This window comes from Empidonax traillii, unplaced genomic scaffold, assembly GCF_003031625.1.
Source record: "Empidonax traillii isolate 1590-97213 ecotype Southwest subspecies unplaced genomic scaffold, ASM303162v1 scaffold2099:size38762, whole genome shotgun sequence".
Lineage (NCBI taxonomy): Eukaryota > Metazoa > Chordata > Aves > Passeriformes > Tyrannidae > Empidonax > Empidonax traillii.
Genome location: NW_020957292.1, coordinates 12,064 through 31,869, shown reverse-complemented (window position 1 = coordinate 31,869; position 19,806 = coordinate 12,064). Strand labels below are relative to the sequence as shown.

At 65.6% G+C, this 19,806-nt stretch overlaps 3 protein-coding genes across 3 annotated transcripts in view; all 3 read right to left on the bottom strand.

Annotated features, from left to right (window-relative positions):
- The window catches only part of LOC114071559 (platelet endothelial aggregation receptor 1-like), a gene marked incomplete at its 3' end in the record, with an annotated part of 10,661 nt that extends 6,867 nt beyond the window's left edge, over window positions 1–3,794 (bottom strand). Inside the window, exons 1-6 of the mRNA XM_027909405.1 lie at window positions 3,739–3,794; window positions 2,040–2,132; window positions 1,834–1,938; window positions 1,037–1,137; window positions 847–939; window positions 36–230 (exon numbers count right to left, since the gene is read on the bottom strand). Coding sequence (XP_027765206.1) covers window positions 36–230; window positions 847–939; window positions 1,037–1,137; window positions 1,834–1,938; window positions 2,040–2,131 — 586 coding nt within the window. The remainder of the gene's footprint in view (window positions 1–35; window positions 231–846; window positions 940–1,036; window positions 1,138–1,833; window positions 1,939–2,039; window positions 2,133–3,738) is intronic.
- Window positions 3,795–8,012: 4,218 nt separating this feature from the next.
- On the bottom strand, window positions 8,013–15,913 carry NTRK1 (neurotrophic receptor tyrosine kinase 1). The gene is made up of 17 exons (XM_027909404.1): window positions 15,732–15,913; window positions 14,047–14,121; window positions 13,796–13,867; window positions 13,215–13,283; window positions 12,832–12,986; window positions 12,561–12,709; window positions 12,296–12,422; window positions 11,888–12,217; window positions 11,677–11,694; window positions 11,448–11,506; window positions 11,106–11,208; window positions 10,603–10,749; window positions 10,370–10,500; window positions 10,121–10,293; window positions 8,827–9,067; window positions 8,294–8,452; window positions 8,013–8,198 (listed from the first exon to the last, which is right to left on the bottom strand). Exons 1-17 carry the CDS (start codon window positions 15,911–15,913, stop codon window positions 8,013–8,015), a joined length of 2,376 nt encoding a protein of 791 aa, XP_027765205.1.
- A 1,825-nt stretch (window positions 15,914–17,738) lies between these two features.
- Window positions 17,739–19,806, bottom strand: part of INSRR (insulin receptor related receptor) — a 12,527-nt gene continuing 10,459 nt past the window's right edge. Inside the window, exons 17-22 of the mRNA XM_027909403.1 lie at window positions 19,058–19,287; window positions 18,866–18,976; window positions 18,581–18,740; window positions 18,366–18,495; window positions 18,144–18,278; window positions 17,739–18,003 (exon numbers count right to left, since the gene is read on the bottom strand). Of these exons, the coding sequence (XP_027765204.1) occupies window positions 17,739–18,003; window positions 18,144–18,278; window positions 18,366–18,495; window positions 18,581–18,740; window positions 18,866–18,976; window positions 19,058–19,287 (1,031 nt within the window). The remainder of the gene's footprint in view (window positions 18,004–18,143; window positions 18,279–18,365; window positions 18,496–18,580; window positions 18,741–18,865; window positions 18,977–19,057; window positions 19,288–19,806) is intronic.

Sequence of the window (19,806 nt, the reverse complement as noted above, 5' to 3'; positions counted from 1 at the left end):
CGGGGGGCAGAGGCAGGCGCCGGTGGAGGCATTGCAGGGGGCCTGGTGGTGGCAGGGACAGGGCAGGTGACAGCCCTGCCCGTAGGTGCCAGGGGGGCACGGCTGGTGGCACAGAGGGTCGGCGAAGCCGGGGGGGCAGGAGCAGACCCCGGTCAGGGGGTCACAGGGGGCCCCGTGGTGGCAGTTGCAGCGTTTCCCACAGCCCGGCCCCCACGACTGCTCGTCACACTCTGCAAGGGAGAGATCAGTGGTACCTCCCCATCCCATCACCCCCCATCCCATCCTCATCCTACCTCCATCCCATCCCATACATATCCCATCCCAGTCTCCCCACCCAATGCCATTCTCAGCCCACCCCCACCTTCGTCCCATCTCCATTCCCACTCCATGCACACCCCACCCCAGTCCCCCCATTCCAATTCCAACCCCATCTCATTCTCCATCCCCTCCCATTCTCCATCCCCAGCCCGTCACAAACCCATTCTCCATGCCCATCCCATCCCCATCCCACTCTCCATCCACGTCCTATCCCCATCCCATCCCATTCTCCATCCCCATCCCATCCCATCCCATCCCGTTCCGTCCCATCCCGTCCTCCATTCCCATTCCATCCCATTCTCCATCCCCATCCCATTCCCTGTCCCCACTGTATTTCCCATCCCTGCCACCATCTCCATCCCAATCTCACCTCCATCCCACCCCGAACTCCATCCATGTCCCCATCATCCCATTAACCCCCGAGGTGTCCCGCTGCCCCTACCCAGCCCTCCAGCTGAACCCACTGCCCACTGTGCCATCCCCAGCCGTGGTGCCCCCTCGGTGCTGCCCCCCTTGCCGGTCCCTCACCGCTGGAGCAGTCAGTGCCACGCCAGCCCGGCTCGCACTGGCACAGCTCGGGAGCCACACACCGGCCGTGGACACACTCCTGGCTGCAGCGAGCTGGGGGGGAAACAACGGGCAGGGAGTGTCCCCAGGCAGCTCTGGGGACACCCTGCAGCAGGACACAGATCCCCCCAGCCCCCCCAGCCCCACTCACGGACACAGGAGTCCCGGCTCTCGTAGTAGCCCAGGCAGCACTGGTAGCGCCGCCGGTAGTCGGTGCGGATGGCCTGGCGGTACTCGGTGCGGTACACGACCCTGTGGTGGCACCGGCACGGTGGGACCATGGCCCTCCAGCCCCCCATGGCCCCGGGGACACCCTGCACTGGGACAGACCCCTTAAAACCCTCCATGGCCCCAGAGACACCCTGCACTGGGACAGACCCCTAAAACCCTCCATGGCCCTGGGGACACCCTGAAATGGGACAGCCCCCCTAAAACCCTCCATGGCCCTGGGGACACCCTGAAATGGGACAGACCCCTTAAAACCCTCCATGGCCCCAGAGACACCCTGCAGTGGGACAGCCCCCCCTTCACCACCCCCTGCCCAAGGGGACAGGTCCCTTCCAGCCCCCATCCATCCCCCCCTCCATGGCCTCAGGGACACTGCGTGCTGGGACAGCCCCCCCTCCAGCCCACTCATGACCACGGGGACAGGCCCCTTCAGCCCCCCTGTGGCTCTGGGGACACACTGCACTGGATCATCCCTTCTCCGGTCCTGCATGGCCTTGGGGACAATCTGCACAGGGACAGACCCCCCTCCATGTCCTTGGGGACACCCTCTCGTGGGTCTGTGCCCCTCCAGCCCTCCCAATATCCTTGGAGACAACCTGCAGTGGGATAGCCCCTCTCCAGCCCCCCATAGCCTGGGGGACAGCCCCCTTCCAGCCCCTCATGCCCTCGGGGACATTGTGTGGTCCCCAGAGGGCTGTGGGGAGCCGGGGCTGCTCCCACCTGTGCTGCGGGCAGGGCAGGGAGGAGCCCAGCCCGCCGGGACAGGGCTCGCTGGAGGACACGACGTGGGGTTTGGTGTAGGATTCCTTCACTGCCGCCGTGAAGCTGCGGATGGAGCAGGGGTAGGGGGGGATGCGGGGTGAACAGCAGGTCCTGCGAGGCCCCACCGCTGTCCCCGTGCCCTCTCCCAGTGCCCCCAGCCCTACCTCTCCCAGTAGCTGCAGACGTTGGGGTCGCTGGGGCGGAGGGCAGCCAGGAAGGCGGCGTGCACCGCCAGCACCGCGGCCCTCAGCAGCATCCTGCGCGGAGAGAGACCACGGCTGCACCCTCTGCCTCCGCACATTCCCGCTCCACACCCACCGCCCCCGGCCCCCGGCTCTGGATCCGACCTCCCCGCGGGGCTGGCTTCGCATTCCTCCATCCCGAAAAACGGCCCCGGCCCCGCTACTCCCCCCACTGTGCCAAGGGGAAACTGAGGCACTCAGCAGCCCGGGTGGCCCCCTCCCAGCATCCCCAGACACGCCGGGGCGCATCCCCAACCTTTCCTGCGGGACCCCATCCCGGGGTGCTGCCCGAGGTGGGAGCCCGGGGTGGGGTTTGGCACGGCGGCTCCAGCCCCTGGCGCGGCGCCGGACGGCCCCGCTTCAACCCGTTTTGTGTTTATTCCCAGTTGTGCTTCCTGGATCCAACGGCTTCTTGCTCAACCCGGAGAGGGTCTGGCTTTGCCGGGGCGGCTCCGGGATCGTTGCCAGCTCGGGGGGCCCGGCTGGGAGGGCCGGCGAGCCCCCCTGAGCCCCCCGTGCTGGGGGTGCTGTTTACCGGGACGGGTGTTAACGGGGCTGGGGCTGCCGAGTGCCAGGGAGGAAACAGAGGTTTCCTGGTGAGCACAGCTGGATTTACGGTGGTTTCCTTACTGCTCCGGCCGTGGGACACCCCAAAGGTGCTGCCCCGGCAGCCCCCTGAGTTCATCCTCCCCCTCACCGGAGCCCGCGCTGCGTTTTGGGGCCAGAGCATCCGGTTTTGGGTGGAAAAACGGTTTAGTGGGAAAGTTTCCCCCCATTTCCCTTCGGCTCCCGGCAGCGAGGAATTAATTGCTCATCCGCTGCCAAAATTCCCTCCCCTGGACCCTGGCAGGGGGGAAGTGCCAGGGGGAACCCCAGGCCCTCCCAGTGGCCCCACTGCCATCCTCATCCTCAGCTCCAGGAATGGAGGTGGGTGGGGGGTGGGGGGTCCCAGAACTGCTGGGAACAACAGGAACCACTGGGAGATTCTGGCAGGAAAAGCGAGGAATCATCAAAACATGCTGGCGGGCCCCATCTGCTCCTCATTGGGGGGCCCAGCCGCGGGAAAGAGCCCCCCCATGGAGGCCACAGTGGCGAGAGACCCCCCCAAGACCTGGCACTTCCCTCCCCACGGGTGTCCCTGAGCACCTCCCGGGTGGGATGAGGAGCATCAGCCGCCGGTGACGGGGGTGGAGGGGGCGTGTGGGGTGAGGACAGGGGACCATGGACCAGCCCTGCCCTGTCCCTGCAGGGGACACCGCGCTGGGCTCCCCCCAGCCGTTATCTCTTCCTCCACCACAGCCCGGGGGGGTGACGCGTTTCCTCCGGGACCGCGGACCCGCAGGGATGGGGCTGGGCGAGGGTGAGGGGGGCAGGGGTGCGAGTCGGGGACGTGGGCAGGGACAGGGGGCAGGGGCAGCACTGGGGTCACCACAGGGTGTCGCAGCGCTGTCCCACTCCCCATCCGCCACCGTCCCCTCACCTTGGAACGCGCATCATTGCCAAGCCCCGCACGGTGCTGGGAGCTGTTCCCGCTCCGGCAGCACCTCAGGGCACGCCCCAACCCCCCCAGTCCCACCCCCCGGCCCCCAGGGTGCCCCAGGCTGGGCACGGTGGCACTCACCTGGCCGGGGGCCGCGGTGACAGGCAGGGTGGGGGTGCAGCGGCCCCCACGCGGGGCTGGCCTGGCCGGTGGGCTCGGCCGGCCGGGATGGCGCAGCACGGCCGTCGGAAGCGGAGGGAGGGCCCGGAGCTGCTCTCAGGAAGTTTGGACGTGGAGACGACTACGGAAAAGGGAAAAAAATAAAAAACCCTAATTATTTTTTCTATTTTTTTTTTTCTCCCTTGTCTGTCCAGGAACCAGCGGGGTTTTGGCACAGCAGCATCGCTGGGGCTGCTCACACACGGTGCTGGGTGGGGACTGGTCTGTGGGGACGTCCTGGTGCGACCCCTCAGCTGCAGGATGTCCCTGTCCCGAGGGCTCTGTGGCACCCGTGGGTGCATGCCCTGACCTGGGGTGTCCCACAGGGCTAGGACAGGTGAAGGGAACTCCCAGCCAAGGGGCAGGTGCTTTGTGAGGAGGGGCTGAGGGGACCAGGGTGTCCCTCAGCTTCACAGCACTGGCTGGTGTCGAGGAGCAGAGCCCAGGCTTGTGTCCTGGGCACTCATCCCTGCATGCCAACATCCTGGGCACTCATCCCTACATCCCAACATCTTGGGCACTCATCCTTGCATCCCAACATCCTGGGTACATCATCCCTTCCTCCCAACATCCTGGGCACTCATCCCTGCATCCCAACATCCTGGGCACTCATCCCTGCATCCCAACATCCTGGGTACATCATCCCTTCATCCCAACATCCTGGGCACTCATCCCTGCATCCCAACATCCTGGGCACTCATCCCTACATCCCAACATCCTGGGCACACCATCCCTGCATCCCAACATCCTGGGCACAGCATTCCTACATGCCAACATCCTGGGCACATCATCCCTGCATCCTGGGCACAGCATTCCTACATGCCAACATCCTGGGCACATCATCCCTGCATCCTGGGCACAGCATTCCTACATGCCAACATCCGAGGCACATCATCCCTGCATTCCAGAGACACATTGTCCCTGCATCCCAACATCCCGGGCCATCCTCCCTGCATCCCAACATGCTGGGCAAACATCATCCCCCCATCCTGGGATCCCAGGAAGACATCCTCCCTGCATCCCAGGCACATGTTGTTCCTGCACAACATTCCAGGCACATCGTTCCTGCATCTCAGGTAAATCACCCTCGAATATTCCAGGGACACACCATTCCTGTACCCTGGGCACACACCATACGTGCATCCTGAAATCTCAGGTACACATCATCCCCACATGCTGGGCACACGTGATCCCCACATCCCAGGATCCTGGGATCTCCAGCCATACATCACCCCCAAATCCTGGGATGCCTGGCCTTGCATCACCCCGATATCCCGGGATCCTCAGCCATCCGTCACCTCTGCATCCCTGGACCCTGACCATACATCACAATTATATCCCGAGCTCCTGATCATGTACCTGTATCCCGGGACGCCTATCCACGTGTCACCCCCATCCACGTGTCACCCCCATCCCGGGACCCCCGGCCGGGCAGCTCAGCACCACGTGTGCCCCTGCCCGGCCGCCCCCCGCCCCCCCGCCCCCCGCACACATTAGCGCTGCTCCCGAGGCGCCGTTAATTGCTCTGCTCGTTACAGGAACAGCTCTAATCACTCACAACGATTTTCACGTCCCAGGGCGGCTCAGCTGCCCACCCCCCTCCCCTACCGCCCCCCCCTACTTTGCCCACCCCCTGCTCTCCATTAGGATCAAGCCCACCCGCAGCTGAGGCTCCGCTGTGGCCACCCCAAAACGGCGCTTCCCGGAGCAGGGTTGGGCACCGAGGCCGTGGGGGCTGCGGGCACTGAGGGGTCCCGGGTTGGGGACATCCGGAACCGGGGACCTGGTGTGGAAGTGACCTTCCCCCCCTGCCCCGCGCCAGAGCTTTTTAAGGTGTCCCCAGGGCGGCGTGGAAATGTTGCTCAGGGACACTTCAGCGGCACTTCAGTGCCGAGATGCCTTTGCAGCCCCCCCGAGAGCCCCCAGAGCCGGAGAGGACGGAGACCCCCGAGTGCACTTCGGTGTGGTGGTGGTGGGGGGGCTGTGCGGGGTCCATCCCTTGCGGGGCCAGGACACAGCTGTATCCACAACTCCGATGCCCCCCCCCATCCATCCACCCCATCCCGGGGGGCGGGAGGAACCCCAAAACACGTCCGGTCCCTTTAGAGGGGTCTTGGGGTCGCTTTAGAGGCTTCTGGCGGGGGTGGGACCTCCTCCCTGCGGTGTCAGGAGCAGGAGGGTGGCTCAGCCGGGGTGAGACCCTCCAGGCAGGACGCGGCCGGAGACCACCCGGCAGAATCGGGGCCGAGATCCCCCAGCTCCGAGGAACGCGGGTTACCGGGGCCAGGCCCCGGTGCCGCTGGGGCGGCAGCTCCGCCTGGGAGCGGAGCCGTTAATTACCTCATTGCCAGAGTCCATTACCGCTCCCCCCGGAGCAGTGAAATGGAGAAACTGCTGCAGGAGGGAGGGAGGGGGGGGAATCCGATCGATCGCGGGGGGAGCCTTAACTCTTCCCTGACCACCCTAAGGGGGAAACTGAGGCACACCCATCCCCACGGGGGAAACAAGCACGGCTGCGGGGAAGCCCTCCCCGTTTTTTTGGGGGTGTGTGGGAGGGGGTGTCACCACCACACTCTGTCCCTTTTGGGGTGTTGGTCTGCGGCAACCTCCAGCATGGGGCTGGAAAACCTCAAGGTTGTAATCTAGTTCCTTCCTCAAATTAGATAAGAGGGAAAAAGGCCATAAATCAACGTGGGCAGCGATTAGAGACCCCAAGGAAGCAGGTGGGGGGCTCTGCCAGCCAGGCTGAGCTGCAGCAGGACCAGACCCTGCCCGTGCCAGCTCCTCACATCCCGGGGCTGGACCCTTGATAAAGATCCAGGGCCTGACAGAGGGGCCTGAGCCCTGGGCTGGGGGCTGGATCCGGCCCCACTGCAGGGTTTTGGGATGGGTTAGAGGTTGGGAGCTGTGGGGCGCTGGGGATGGCTCTGATTTCCTCCAGTTCTTGCTGTGCCACCACATCCAGCCCCGGCCACCCAGCACAGCCACGTGCTCTGCTGGCCCCAAGCCCCCTGGTACCTGCCACAACCCCCCCCACACGCCTCCAGCTGCTCCCACCTTGTGCCGTGCCTCAGTTTCCCCCTCCACGACCCCGCTTTCCTCCTGCTTATCTCGGGTCACGGGGGGTAACAAAGGAGCTGCCAGGGCCCTGGCTGCGCTGCCTAATTATCCAGATGAAATCAATTCAGCTCCATTATGGTCAAATCCAGGTCTCAACCATTACCAAGGCGGCTGGAGAGCCCGAGGAAGGATGATGGAGTGGACGCTACAGGGCATGTGATAACCCCTGGTTGTGATGGGAGGGCGCAGGGAAGGGGGGGATGACACCCTTTGCTCTGTGCTGTGAAGTCCCACCCTCCCCCCGGACCCCTTGGCGAGGTGACTCGGGTGCCCCAGGCCAGGGTATGGCACAAGCATCCCCAAAAATTCCCCCCTGGGCTGAGGGTGAGGACATCACCCCTGCACCCCAGGTGCCTGGGTACACAGCCCTGCACCCCAGGCACACAACCCTGCAGCCTGAGGCCCTGGGCACTCATCATTGCTTCATCCCAGCACACATCATCCCTGCATCCCGGGGTCCTGGCACTCATCCTCCTTCCCTCTTGGGCACATACTGTCCCCACACCCTGGGATCTCTGGGGCAGCACCTCCCCTCCAGCTCTTCTGCCCCAGACAGGGTGGTCTCCCTGCTTCAAAAAGCCCCCCTTTGTGCCACAAATCCCTCCGTTCCCCCTACCCTGCTGACCCCCCGAAGCAGGCAGGGCCCAGTGCGGGGGAGAGACAGTTTATTAGTGACTGGTTTTGCTGCGGAGCACGGGCCATCCCAGCTCCCCCAGAGAGCTGAGGCCCCCCTGGCTCCTGCATGGACCCCGTGCTGGGGGGCTCTCAGCTCTGACCCCTCGAGCCAACCCACCCACCTCAGCCCGTCACCTCCATCCCAGCACACTGGGGGAGTGACAAGGAGCCGGGCAGCAGGGCCACAAACCTGGGGGTCCCAGCCCTGGGGGTCCCCCAGCCCAGCCCTCCAGCCCCCCCAGGGATGGGCTGGCATTTTCCACTATAAATAAGGTTTTCAGCCCTTTCCCCCCTTGGGGCATCAGTCCAGGGCTGTGCAGGGGTTGGGGGGGGGGAAGCCATGCCCCTGGGCAGCAGGGAGGGCAGGGGGAAAGTGGGCAGCGGGTGTGGGGGGTCTCCGCTTAGCCCAGGATGTCCAGGTAGACAGGGGGGGTCTTGACGAGGGCCTGGAGGCGACTGTGGATCTCCTTGATGGGCCGGCGCTGCTGGGGCTCCCGGTGCCAGCAGCTCTGCATGATGGCATAGACCTCGGAGGGGCACGTGCGGGGACGCTCCAGCTCCCGCCCCTGAGTGATGCACTCGATGGCCTGCGGGAACCGGGGATGGAGATGGGATCCCCCCTCTCTGGGTACCCCCTGGGGGGGGGGGGTCTGTCATCATCCCCCCCATGCTGCCGGCTCACCTCGGTGTTGGAGAGCTGGTACCAGGGCTGCTTCCCGTAGGTGAAGATCTCCCAGAGCACCACGCCGAAGCTCCAGATGTCGCTCTCGGTGGTGAACTTGCGGTACAGGATGCTCTCGGGGGGCATCCAGCGGATGGGCAGCATGGTCCTGCCTCCCACCTGCCCCCCACAGCGGGGCCATCAGCAGGGCAGGGCTCCCCCCATCTGCTCCCCCTCCCCATCCCCCCCATCCCTGGCCCCACTCAGATGTAAGGGAGAAATTTTTCACGGTGAGCCCCCTGGCACAGGCAGCTCCCACAGAAGCTGTGGAATATTCCTTGGAAACACTCAAGGCCAGATTGGACAAGGCTTGAGAAACCTGGTCTAGGCAGAAGGTCACAGGTTGGACTGGATGACTTTTAAATGTCCCTTCCCACCCACCCCACTCCGTGGTTGAATACAGATGGTGACAGGGCGGGGGGGGAGGGACCAGCAGCCAAGAGGGAAAATCGAGCGTGGCCCCCTCCAGCTCTGCCCCAAGGGGGGCAGCTCACCCTGTAATAGTCGGTGCTGTAGATGTCCCGGGACATGCCGAAATCCCCGATCTTCACCACCAGGTCGTGGCCCACCAGGCAGTTGCGGGTGGCCAGGTCTCGGTGGACGAAGTGCAGGGAGGCGAGGTAGACCATGCCCGAGGCGATCTGCGTGGCGATGTGCAGCATGTGGCCCAGGGCCAGCGGCCCCTGGGGCTGCCCCGACCCCTGCTCCAGGATCTTGGCGTCGGGGCCGTGGGACCTGCCGGGGGGCAGAGGGGCTGCTTGGAGTGGGGGGGCACGGGGGAGGGTGTGGGCAAAGGGAGGGGGAGGGCTGTGCACGCACAGGAACGTGTGCCAGGGGGTGGAGGGAGCCTGTGTGTGAGTGGACACGGGGGAGAGGTGTGCACACGTGTGGGTGGGTGGGTGTGCACGGGTGCCAAGGCAGGGCACACACACGCATGTGCGTGGACGTAGGGGAAGGGCACAGACACATGTGCAGACATTACAAAGGGAAGGGCACAGACACACACGTGTACACAGGGGGAGGGCACACGCGTGTACACCGGGAAGGACACACACATACACATGTGCACACAGGCAGGGCACACACATGTGCACACACTGGGCAGGGCACACACATGTGCACATGGGCAGGGCACACACACATGTGCACACACACTGGGCAGGGCACACACACACACACACAGGCAGGGCACACACATATGCACATGGGCAGGGCACACACACATGTGCACACGGGCAGGGCACACACACATGTGCACACACGTGGGCTGTCACACAGCGGGAGGTTGCGTGCCAGGCCGCGCAGGGCGGTGCAGGCTGGGTGTGAAATCTCAGCGCCGCGTGTCAAGTGGGGCGTGCGGGGCGGGCCGGGGGCCAGCGCGGCTCCGGCCGCCTCCAGCCCCTCGCGGTGCCTTTGATGCCGAGCACGGCTGACAGCAGGGCCGGGGCGGCCACGGCCGGGGGCTGGGGGAGCTCTGCTCGGCAGAACCATTAATGCCAAATCCCATAACAATAATCATAAAAGCCACGTCTCAGAGCTCCTCGCGCGGCCACTAAAGCGATGCCTCTGGCAGCCCCCCCCGTCTAGCAGCAATACCTGGGGGGGCAATCGAAAAGTCTCTGCTTATTCCAGCTGATGGCCAATCTCTCTCTATTTAAGCCTCTCAGACAGCTAATCTAATCAATATTGCAAGGAGGGCTGCATTAGCAGGGAGCAGGCTGGCTGCGCTGATGGAGCAGCAGATGGGGGGGTCCCGTTCTCCTCCCCCCCCCCCGTCCCGTGGCCCACCTGAGGAAGCGGTTGAGGTCGCCGTGTTTCATGTACTCAAAGACCATGATGAGGGGCTCGCCCTCGGTGCAGACACCGTAAAACTTGACGATGTGTTCGTGCTGCAGCACCGTCAGCAGCTCGGCCTCGCGTTGGAAATCCAGGCGGGCGCTTTCCGTCACCTCCTTCAGCGCCTGCCAGCACACGGCATCGGTGACCCCCCCTCACAGACCACCCCCCCGGCCCCCTGCATCGTTCCCCCCTCCTCACCTTCACAGCCACCAGCATCTTCTCCTGCTCCGGGAGGAGGTTGTAGCACTCGGCCAAGAAGACCTTCCCGAAGGCGCCCTCGCCCAGCTCCCACTTCAGCACGATGTCCCTCCGCTGCACATGGTGCACGCCTGGGGGGACCCCCACCCATCAGTGCCCCCCGGGTCAGGGATGAGCTTGGGAGGGTGCTGGGGGACCACAGCTCCCCTTTCCCCCCCCGCCCCAACCCTTACAGGTGTTGCAGAAATACTGGGGGTTCTCGATGAAGTTGCTCTTCAGCCCCTCCAGCTTGCTCTCGGCTGAGGAGAGGGGGCTGCTGCCCAGGTTCATGAAGTGCAGGGACATGGCCAGGTCATCCTCTTGGGCCAGCACCGCTGAGCCTTGTGGGGATAAGGACAAGGCCATCAGGGGGTCCCCCAGTTGCCCCCCCGCCCCCAGCCGGTGCAGCCAGTGCCAGGCTCTGCCGAGCATCCCCCTGCCTGGCCGGCCCCCGGGGGCCAGGCAGCCCGATCAAACCCATTTAGAGGCTGAATCCATTCCAGGAGTGAATTAGCAGCTGCTGCCCGCGCTCCCGGGGGAGCCGGCACCTCTCTGCGGGTGTCCCCCCACCCTCGGTCCCCACCCACAGCCCCTCTCCCCACAGCCCTGTCCCAGCCCAGGTGCCCAGCGCTGCCCCAGGGGGGTGTGGGGTCCGGGGTGTCCCCAAACCCCGCATCAGCGGGCAGGGGGAACTCACGGGTGATGCCGAACTTGGAGCGACGCCCGCACTTGTTGAGCAGGATGAGCATGACGGAGAGAGAAAGGCAGGCGAACACGGCCAGTGCCACAGCCACCGAGACCTGGGGACAGCGGGCACAGGGCTCAGAGCGGGACCCTGCCAGGTCCCTTCTCCCAGCCTGTGGGGGCTTGAGTTGGCCCCAAGCGCCAGGAGCTGCTGGAGGGGAAACCGAGGCAGGGGCACTCTGTCCTTCCCCCCCATCATATGCCCCCATCCCTCTTGGCTGTCCCCTAGAGATGTGTCCCACCCTCTTGCAGGTGTCCTGGTCCCCCCATCCCAGACTGCAGAGCAGCCCCTCACCCCAAACGTGTGCTCATCTGTCGTCTCCACGGGCCCCTCCAGTGAGCTGTTCCTGGTGCCTGGGGCAGGGAGAAGGGTGCAGGGTGAGTGGGAGGGTCCCCATCCCCTCAAGTGGTCCTGGCAAGGACCTGGGTACCCCTGGGTACCCCCGGATCAGCCCTGGGGGGCGGGTGGAATGCATGGTTTGGTGGGGCTGGGGCAGGGGCAGCAGCGCTCCCGGTTCACTCACCCAGCGGGGACAGAGACACTGGTGCAGCCCAAAGGGAGAGAAAGGAGAAAACACTCGTTATTGCTCGGGTGGGAGTGCCCTGTCCCTCCCCCTCCCACCTCCGGGGCTCGGGCGGGGACAGCAGGCAGAGCCCGGGACCACCCGGTGTGACACATCTCCTCAGTGAGACCCGGGGGGGACCCCCAGGCAGCCCCCCCTGCCCGGCACCTACCGGGGATGGGCTCCTCGGGGCTGAAGCTGAAGGGGTTGTCCATGAAGCGCCCCTGGACGCTGCGGGCGGCCGAGCCCAGGGGGTTGCGCACCAGGAGGGTGTAGTTGCCGTTGTTGACGTGGGTGGGCCGGTTGAGGTGGAGGCAGCCGTGCAGGACGGTGGAGTTGTGCTCGTACTCCACGATGCGGGTGTGGATGTAGGGCCCCTCGTGCAGGGCCGTGCCGTTGAAGAGCCAGCGGATGCTGGGCACGGGGTTGCCGTCCACCGAGAAGGGGATGCACCAGAAGTGCTGGGGGACGGCTTCGTGCAGGGCCATGATCACGGGGGGGACTGGAGGAGACAGAGCTGGGTGGGTCTCTGAGTCAGACCCCCAGAGACCCCACGCTGATCCCCCTCCGGGCTGCTCACAGGTGACATTGAGCATCACGCTGTCCTCCGCCGGCCCCACCACGTTCTCTGCCCGGCACGTCAGGTCCTTATGGTTGAGGTTGGAGGAGACGTTGCTGATCTCCAGGACGGTCTCCCAGTCCGAGAGCTGTGGGGAGCGCCGGGATGGGGTGAGCAAACAACCCTCCCGAGAGCTGGGCCAGCTCCTGCATTGCCCCTCGCCCAGCAGGAGGATGCTGTGGGGGCACAGGGTTCCTGCCAGTGCCCCAGTTAGGGCTGAGCTTGCCTTGGTGATGACGGACAGCTCGGGTCCCACCTCGGGGACCACCCACTCCACGGTGGCCGCTGGCTCGGCGGCGACGCGGCAGGTGAGGTTGACGCTGTCCCCTTGTCGCAGCATCACCTCGGGGGGCTCGATGCGGACGGTCGGGGGGTCTGCCGAGGCCAAAAGGGGTGAGCCACATGGACACCCACATCCCACACTGTCCAACAGCCAATGGCTCAGGACAGGGGGGCAGACCCAGGCCCCAAACCCAGCGGGGTCCCCAGCCACGTACCGCAGGCGCTGAGGATCTGGCTGCCCAGGGGCACCAGCACACTGCCCTCCCAGCAGCCCAGCGACTGGTTCCCCAGCTCGGCCCGGCTCCCGTTCTGCCACAGCTGCAGCCAGCGCAGGCCGCAGGAGCAGTTGAAGGGATTTCCCACCAGGATGCTGAGGTGGAGCAAGGAAGAGGATGAGGGCACCTCCAGCCCCCGAGTGTGGCTGGTGCCCCTGAGTGCACACAGGGCCAGGAGCTGCGCCACATGTGCCATCCTTGTCCCCATCCCCATGCTTGTGGCTGTCAGGCCCACCATCACACTGTGTCCCCATCCCTGTCCCAGCCTGTGGCATCTCTCCCACAGCTCCACACCCACCTCCCCCCTCTCCCCCATCACTCACAGCTCTTGCAGGGGCAGATGGTGGAAGGGTTTCCAGGAAAGGCTGTGCAGTGCATTGAAGGAGAGATTCCTGTAGGGAACAAACCCCATCAGCCACCCCTTCCCACCCCAAAGCCCCGTCCCACGTCACCCCACCCTGCAGAGAGTCTGGCCGGGGGCACAGGGCAGCACCAGGGACGCCACTGTCGCACCGTGACCCAGCAAATCCGGCTCTGCCGGGGGTGCCACCAGCCTTCAGGTGCCTCCCTGCAAGGGGGGAGCCCCCCACACCCCAGAACAGGGTCCTCCCCCAGCTCTCGGGGGTCCCCTCTCGCACCACTGCAGCCTGGGACTCCAGGGAGGGGCCGGCAGCTGCCTGTACTCCTGCCTGGATCGATGGTTTCCCACTCAGCGGCAGAGCCCCCCCGGCCAGGCTGATGTGCCCAGAGGCAGCGGGACACCATCGATCCCGGCCGGGTGCGGGGACCGGCCACCCTGCACCGGGGCCCGGCCCCGCGGGGATGGCGGGGGAGGGGGCCAAAAACCCCAAAACGGGGGAGAGGGCGGTTGGGGGAGGAGGGAACTGGGGGAGGGGAGACTCACACGTGGCTCAGCCTGGGGGTGTCCAGGAAGGCGTCGGCAGAGATGTGCTGCAGCCCCGACCTGGAGATGGTGCTGAGGGGAGGGAAGGGCTGAGCACCCGCACGGGGGGGGACCCTGGATCCCCAATCCTGGGAGCGCCGCTCCCGCTCCCTGCACCTCCCCGCAGTGGGATTGAGCTCTGGGGGGGTCCCCCATCCAGTAGCGCCCCCCTCCCATCTCCCTGTGCGGGGACCCCACCCCGGGGTGCTCACAGGCTCCTGAGCGCCCGCAGCATCCTGGTGTCAGCCCGGGTCAAGGTCGTCAGCGCCGGCTGGTTCTCGACGGTGCTGGAAGGCAAACGAGGGGGTTCAGGGGAGCAGCCCAGGACCCCCCATGCCAGGGGCCGCCAGCGGAGTGTGGGACAAAGGAGAGCTGTGCTTCCCACCTCCCCAAGCTGTGCCTGCACTACAGCCCCCAGCTGGAGGTGGGGACAGGGGTACCCCACTGTGCCTCAGTTTCCCCTGGGCATACAGGGATGAGCTGGAAGGGGGCACATGGCATCAGGTGATCCTGATGGTGCTGAGCCCCAGCCAGTGAGAGCCGTGTGGGGCTGGGGCTGAGCTGCCACTTGAAGCCCATGGTCTCACCAAGAGAGTGAGTTTTTTAGGTCTCAGCCCCGCTCACCCCTGGCTCCTTGCCCTTCCTCACACCCCACATTGTCCTGTGCTGTGATGGGGTGTCAGACCGTCCCCCCTTCCCCTTCTGTTCAGGCAGTGAAGAAAAGCCCCTTTGGGAATGGGTACAGGGGTTTTCCCCCCCACCCCAGGGGGCTGCTCCTGTGAACCCCAAATCATCGGGAGTTCACACTAATGGGGTTTTGGTCCCACTGACCCCTGTTGGGGGGTGCCCACTGCCACGGACGAGGTTGTAGGGATGGGGTGAGGGAGGCTGGCGCAGCAGGATGGCCGGGGCTCTCTGGGGGACCAGCATCCCCAGCACCACCGTCCCCACCCGTCAGCCAGTGAACAAAGAGCTGGCAGCGCCCGTGGCGCAGCATCCCCGGCACGTGGGGAAACTGAGGCACGGAGACACCCTGCAGCCAGTGCCCAGCAATGCGGCACAGCCAGGGCTGGGGCGGGGGGAGGACCCAGGAGCTGGGGTGCCTTGGTATCCAGCAGCACCCCGTACCCCAAAACCTCCCAAGCACCCTCCTCGTCTCCCCTCGCTCCAGCCCTCGTCTCCTCGCCGCACATCCTGGAGCAGGGGAACGAGTGGCAGCAGAGGAGATCCCCCAAATCAGGAAATCTGGGGTGTGTCCCCGCAGCATCCCAACCCACAGGCCCCAGGGCAGGGTGACAGCCCCGACAGAACGGGGACAACGGGCTCCCCACGCCCCAGCTCTGCCCAGCACGAGGTGGGTGCTCCCTGCCCGGCGTCCCTGCTGCACCCTCAGCATGTCACTGTGGCTGGCATCGCTACAGGAGGGGGCAAAGGGCTGCCCCCAGACCCTCACTCACTCCTTGGGGGGATGCAGCAGCCCCCCCCTCCCCTCTTTGCAGCCCCTGATGGCTCCCACCAAGCTCCGATCCCAGCCCATCCAGCGATCCCAGCCCATCCAGCGATCCCTGCTCCATTGCTGCTCCAGCCCAGCCCCGTTGCCCCGTCCCCGAGCTCCATCACCTCCTTCCCCATCACCCCACCACCCTGTCCCTCAGCCCTGCTGCCCTCAGCACCATCACCACATCCCTCAGCCCCATCACTGCCAGTCCCATCACCCCCCAGCCCCTCTGCCCGGTCCCCAAAATCCATCACCCATCACACCCATCCCCGAGCTCTGCCACCACCAACTCCACCGCTGCCCCAGCGCCACCGCTCCGTCCCTCAGCCCCATCGCTGCCATCCCTGTCCCCCCCTGAGCTCCCTGAGCTCCTCACCCCCGACCCCCAGCCCCACTCACACGTCGGTGAAGCCGCCGGTTCCCAGCAGCGGGGCCAGGCTGCCCACGGTGCCAGGCTCCCGGCAGAGCAGGGTCCCGGCCCGGGGGCAGCGGCAGGGCCGGGGGCAGCGCCCGGCAGCGCCCGGGCCGGGCAGGGTCAGGAGCAGCGCGGCCAGGCAGAGCCAGGCGGGCAGCGGCGGCATCGCGGGGCCGGTCCCGGTGCAGGACCGGTGCCGATGCCGCTGCTGCCGGTGCCGCTGCTGCCGGTACCGATGCCGCCCTCCCTCGCACTTGCCCGGCAGCCCGAGCACGGGGCCGTGCGAGGCTTAAAAGCAACGCAGGGACCGGCCTCCCGGGAGGGGCCGGCAGCTCCCCCCGCCCCGGCACCGCCCCCGCCCCTTGCCCGAGACCCCCCCACCCCTGCCGTGACTCACGGGCACCCGGGAAGCCCCCGACCCGGCAGCGGGGGATTCCGCACACGGGCAACAAGCAGAGAGCCTGCCTGCGCCCTGCCCGCACCCTGCCCGCACCCTGCCTAGACCGCTGTGCTCTGCCTGCGCTCTGCCTGCGCCCTGCCTGCCCTGCCTGCGCCCTGCCCGCCCTGCCGCCACCCTACACTTGCACCCCCCCCAGCCCCAGGAAGCAGCACCCATCCCACCACTGGCACCCCTAAACACACCGGAGCACACGTGGGCACATGGATGTACAACCACACACACCCTGCAGGACCTGGCTCGGAGCTCGCTGCACAGAAGGGACAGGGGATGTCACACCAACACCCCTGGGGCCACCGAAAGCCCTCCAGCCTGTCACACCCCCCGACGGTGCCCCCAAATCTCGAGACATGATGGGCTGTCCTGGGTTAGGCGCTTCCCCAGTGCCCCGTTATTTTGGGGTGCAGGGAGGCTGGAGAGGGAAGGATGTTTGGTGGCACAGTGGCCCCGTCCCCAACTGTCACCCCCAGCCAGGACCCTCCTCCTCATTCCCGAGGGGGAGGCAGGACAGGACTGCTGTGCTCCCACCGCCCTCCCCCCAGGGTTCCCCTTCCCCACCCAGCTGCTGCTTGTCCCCGAGCTTGTCCCAAAGCACCTCGGGGGTGGCTCATCTGTGCGTTGAGTTTAGAACGTTCTCAGCCTGCATTCCTCTCCCACAGCTCAGCTCCGGGTGCATCTCCCCAACCCAGTGACACCTATGGGGCCACAAGTCCCCTGGGGTGACCCTTCCCCGCTCCCCACCCCCGGCAGAGCCGAAAAACAGCCTGCCACATCCTCCCAAATTCCACTGCTTTGACGTTTTTCCCCAGAAACGCCCCCGGTTTGGGCACCGCAGGGCAAAGCCGCAGGAAGTGGACGGGGCTGGCGGGGTGGGGAGCGAAAAGCCCCGTGTGCCGCCCCCCTCCCTCCCGCCCCCCTCCCCAGATCAGACACAGCAACAGCTGAGCTCCATTCCCCTTTATTCGCCGCAGATCAGACAGTGAAGCCCCTTCCACGGCCCAGCACGGCCCCAGCACTGGTCCCAGTGCAGGGGACTGGGGAGAGGCGTGAGGGCAACCCCAGGCCCCTCCCGCTGCAGGGTTGCCCCAGTTTCCCCAGCTGTAAAAGAGGGGTCATGGGGGTACTGACCTGTTTGATGGGCGGCTGGAGAGTGGCAGCAGAGGCAGGTTGGTGGGGGACCCCAAACCCCAAACCCCACTCTCCATCCCCATTGCCAAATTCCCTTCCCCCCCTCAAAAAAAAAAACCCAAAACAAACAAACAAACAAGGAAAGACCGGGGTGTCCTCCTCCCAACTGGCAGCCCCCCACTCCTTGCCCCTGATGTGTGGAACCCCAATGTACTTCCAGGGGAAATGCACCCCCTGGAGCTTCCTTGCTTTGCTGCCACCCCCTTCCGGGGGGCACCCGCTCCTCGGCCGGGCCCTTGGAAGCAATAAATAATGTGGGGGTGTCCCAGCGGTGATGGGGGGGTGGGGTGGTGGTCAGAGCAGGACGGGGGGTGCAGAGAGTGGCAAGGACACCCCGGGGTCAGAGTCAGGCCGTCCCGTTGGGGAGCTGGCCGGGGCTGTGGTCCTTGCGTGTGGGCAGGGGGGATGCTGGGGGCTCGTCATCCACGTTGGATGGATCCATCTCGGCGTCAGAGGGCTCTCCCGAGCCGTGGTGGCCGCTCTCGGGGCTGTAGAAGAAGGAGAGGGTGCGGAAAGCGGGCGCCATGTGGTCCTTGATGCGCTCCAGGAGCTGGATGAAGGAGGGGCGCTGGCGCGGGTTCTGCTGCCAGCACAGGCACATCAGCTCGTGGCTGTGGGAAAGAGGGGGCGCCTGCTGGTTTCAGGGGGGGCTCCAGCACCCTGTGGCCCTCCCAGCACTGGGAGACACCAGGATTTCCCCCACCAGCAGGGGGGGGGGGTCCGAGGGGGCGTTCCCCCCCCCATCACTCACAGTTTGTCAGGACAGTTTTCGGGCCTCTCCAGGACACCGTTGTCCATGACGAAGCGCAGCACCTGCTCGTTGGACATGCCCTGGTAGGGCTGCTCGGCCAGCGTGGCGATCTCCCACAGCACCACCCCGAAGGACCTGCCGGCACGGCGCTGCTCAGCCGGGAACCCCCCAAAACTCCCCCTCCACCCCACCACAGTGCTCACCCCCCTCCTCAGCACCCACCAGACATCAGACTGCGTGTTGAAGATGCCGTCCTTGAGCGCCTCCGGGGACATCCAGCGCACGGGGAGCAGCCCTTTGCCCCCTTTCCGGTAATAATCCGTCTCGTAGATATCCCGGGTCATGCCGAAATCTGGTGGGTGAGGGAGAGGGGGGAGGCCGGCATGAGCAGCAGGAGCTGGGGGCTGGCAGCAGCCTGTCCAGCGCTGCCCACCCACCTCCAATCTTGACAGTGAAGTCCTCGGACACCATGCAGTTGCGGGCAGCCAGGTCCCGGTGCACGAACTTGTTGGCGCTGAGGTAGGCCATGCCATCAGCGATCTCCCCCGCCATCTGGATCATGTCCTTGAGCGACGGCGGCGGCAGCCCAGGGTTGTTCTGCACCGTGCATAGACTCAGGGCTGGAAGTGTGTGTGGGGGCTGACACAGCAAGACCCCCCCTGGGGGGCAGGGCGGGTGTCACTTTGCCCCTGGGGCACGGTGGCACCCGGCCAGCCCCTCACCTCGGCCTCAGGCCGGAGAGAACGCAGGTAGCTCTTCAGGTCCCCGCGTGTCATCAGCTCCATGATGACCAGAGCTGGCTGGCCCTGGGACACGACGCCGAGGAGACGGACCTGAGGGGACAAAGAGGGGTGGCGTGTGAGTGGCCGGACCCCCCACCATGTCCCCTCCCTCTCCCTCAGCTGCCCACCTACCACGTGGTGGCACTTGAAGGCTTTCATGACAGAGGCCTCGTTGAGGAACTCGATGCGCTCCCGCATGGTGGCCAACTCGTTGACTGTCTTCAGGGCCACCTTGGTCTCCTCTCCCTCCGTGACCAGCCCCAGTGCCAGCCCCTCGTACACCATCCCAAAGGATCCCTGTCCCAGCTCCCGGATCACTGTGATCTTCTCCCGTGACACCTCCCACTCATCAGGCATGTACACTGCAGGGTGAGCCGGGATCACCCCATCCCCATCACTGTCACTCTGCCCCTCTCCATCCTCATCCCATCTCCATCCCCCTCTCAGTCTCCATTCCCATCCTCATCTCCATCCTATCCCCATGTCCATCCCCAATCTCATCTGCATTCCATTCCTACCCCCATCCCCATCTCCATCCTATCACCATCATAGTCCCTGTCCCCATCCCCATCTCCATGCCATCCTCATCTCAATCCCATTCCCATTTCCATTCCCACCTCTGTCCCTATCCTCATCTCCATTCCATCACCATCCTCATCCCTATCCCCACCCCAGTCCTCATCTCCATCCCACCACCATCCTCATCTCTGTCCACATCCCCATCTCCATCACCATCCTTGTCCCTCTCCCCATCCCCATCCCCATCCCATTCCCATCCACATCCCCATCCTCATCTCCCTTCCATCGCCATCCCTGTCTCTGTTCCCATCCCCATCTTCATCCCATCACATTCCCATCCCATCTCCATCCCATCTCACCCT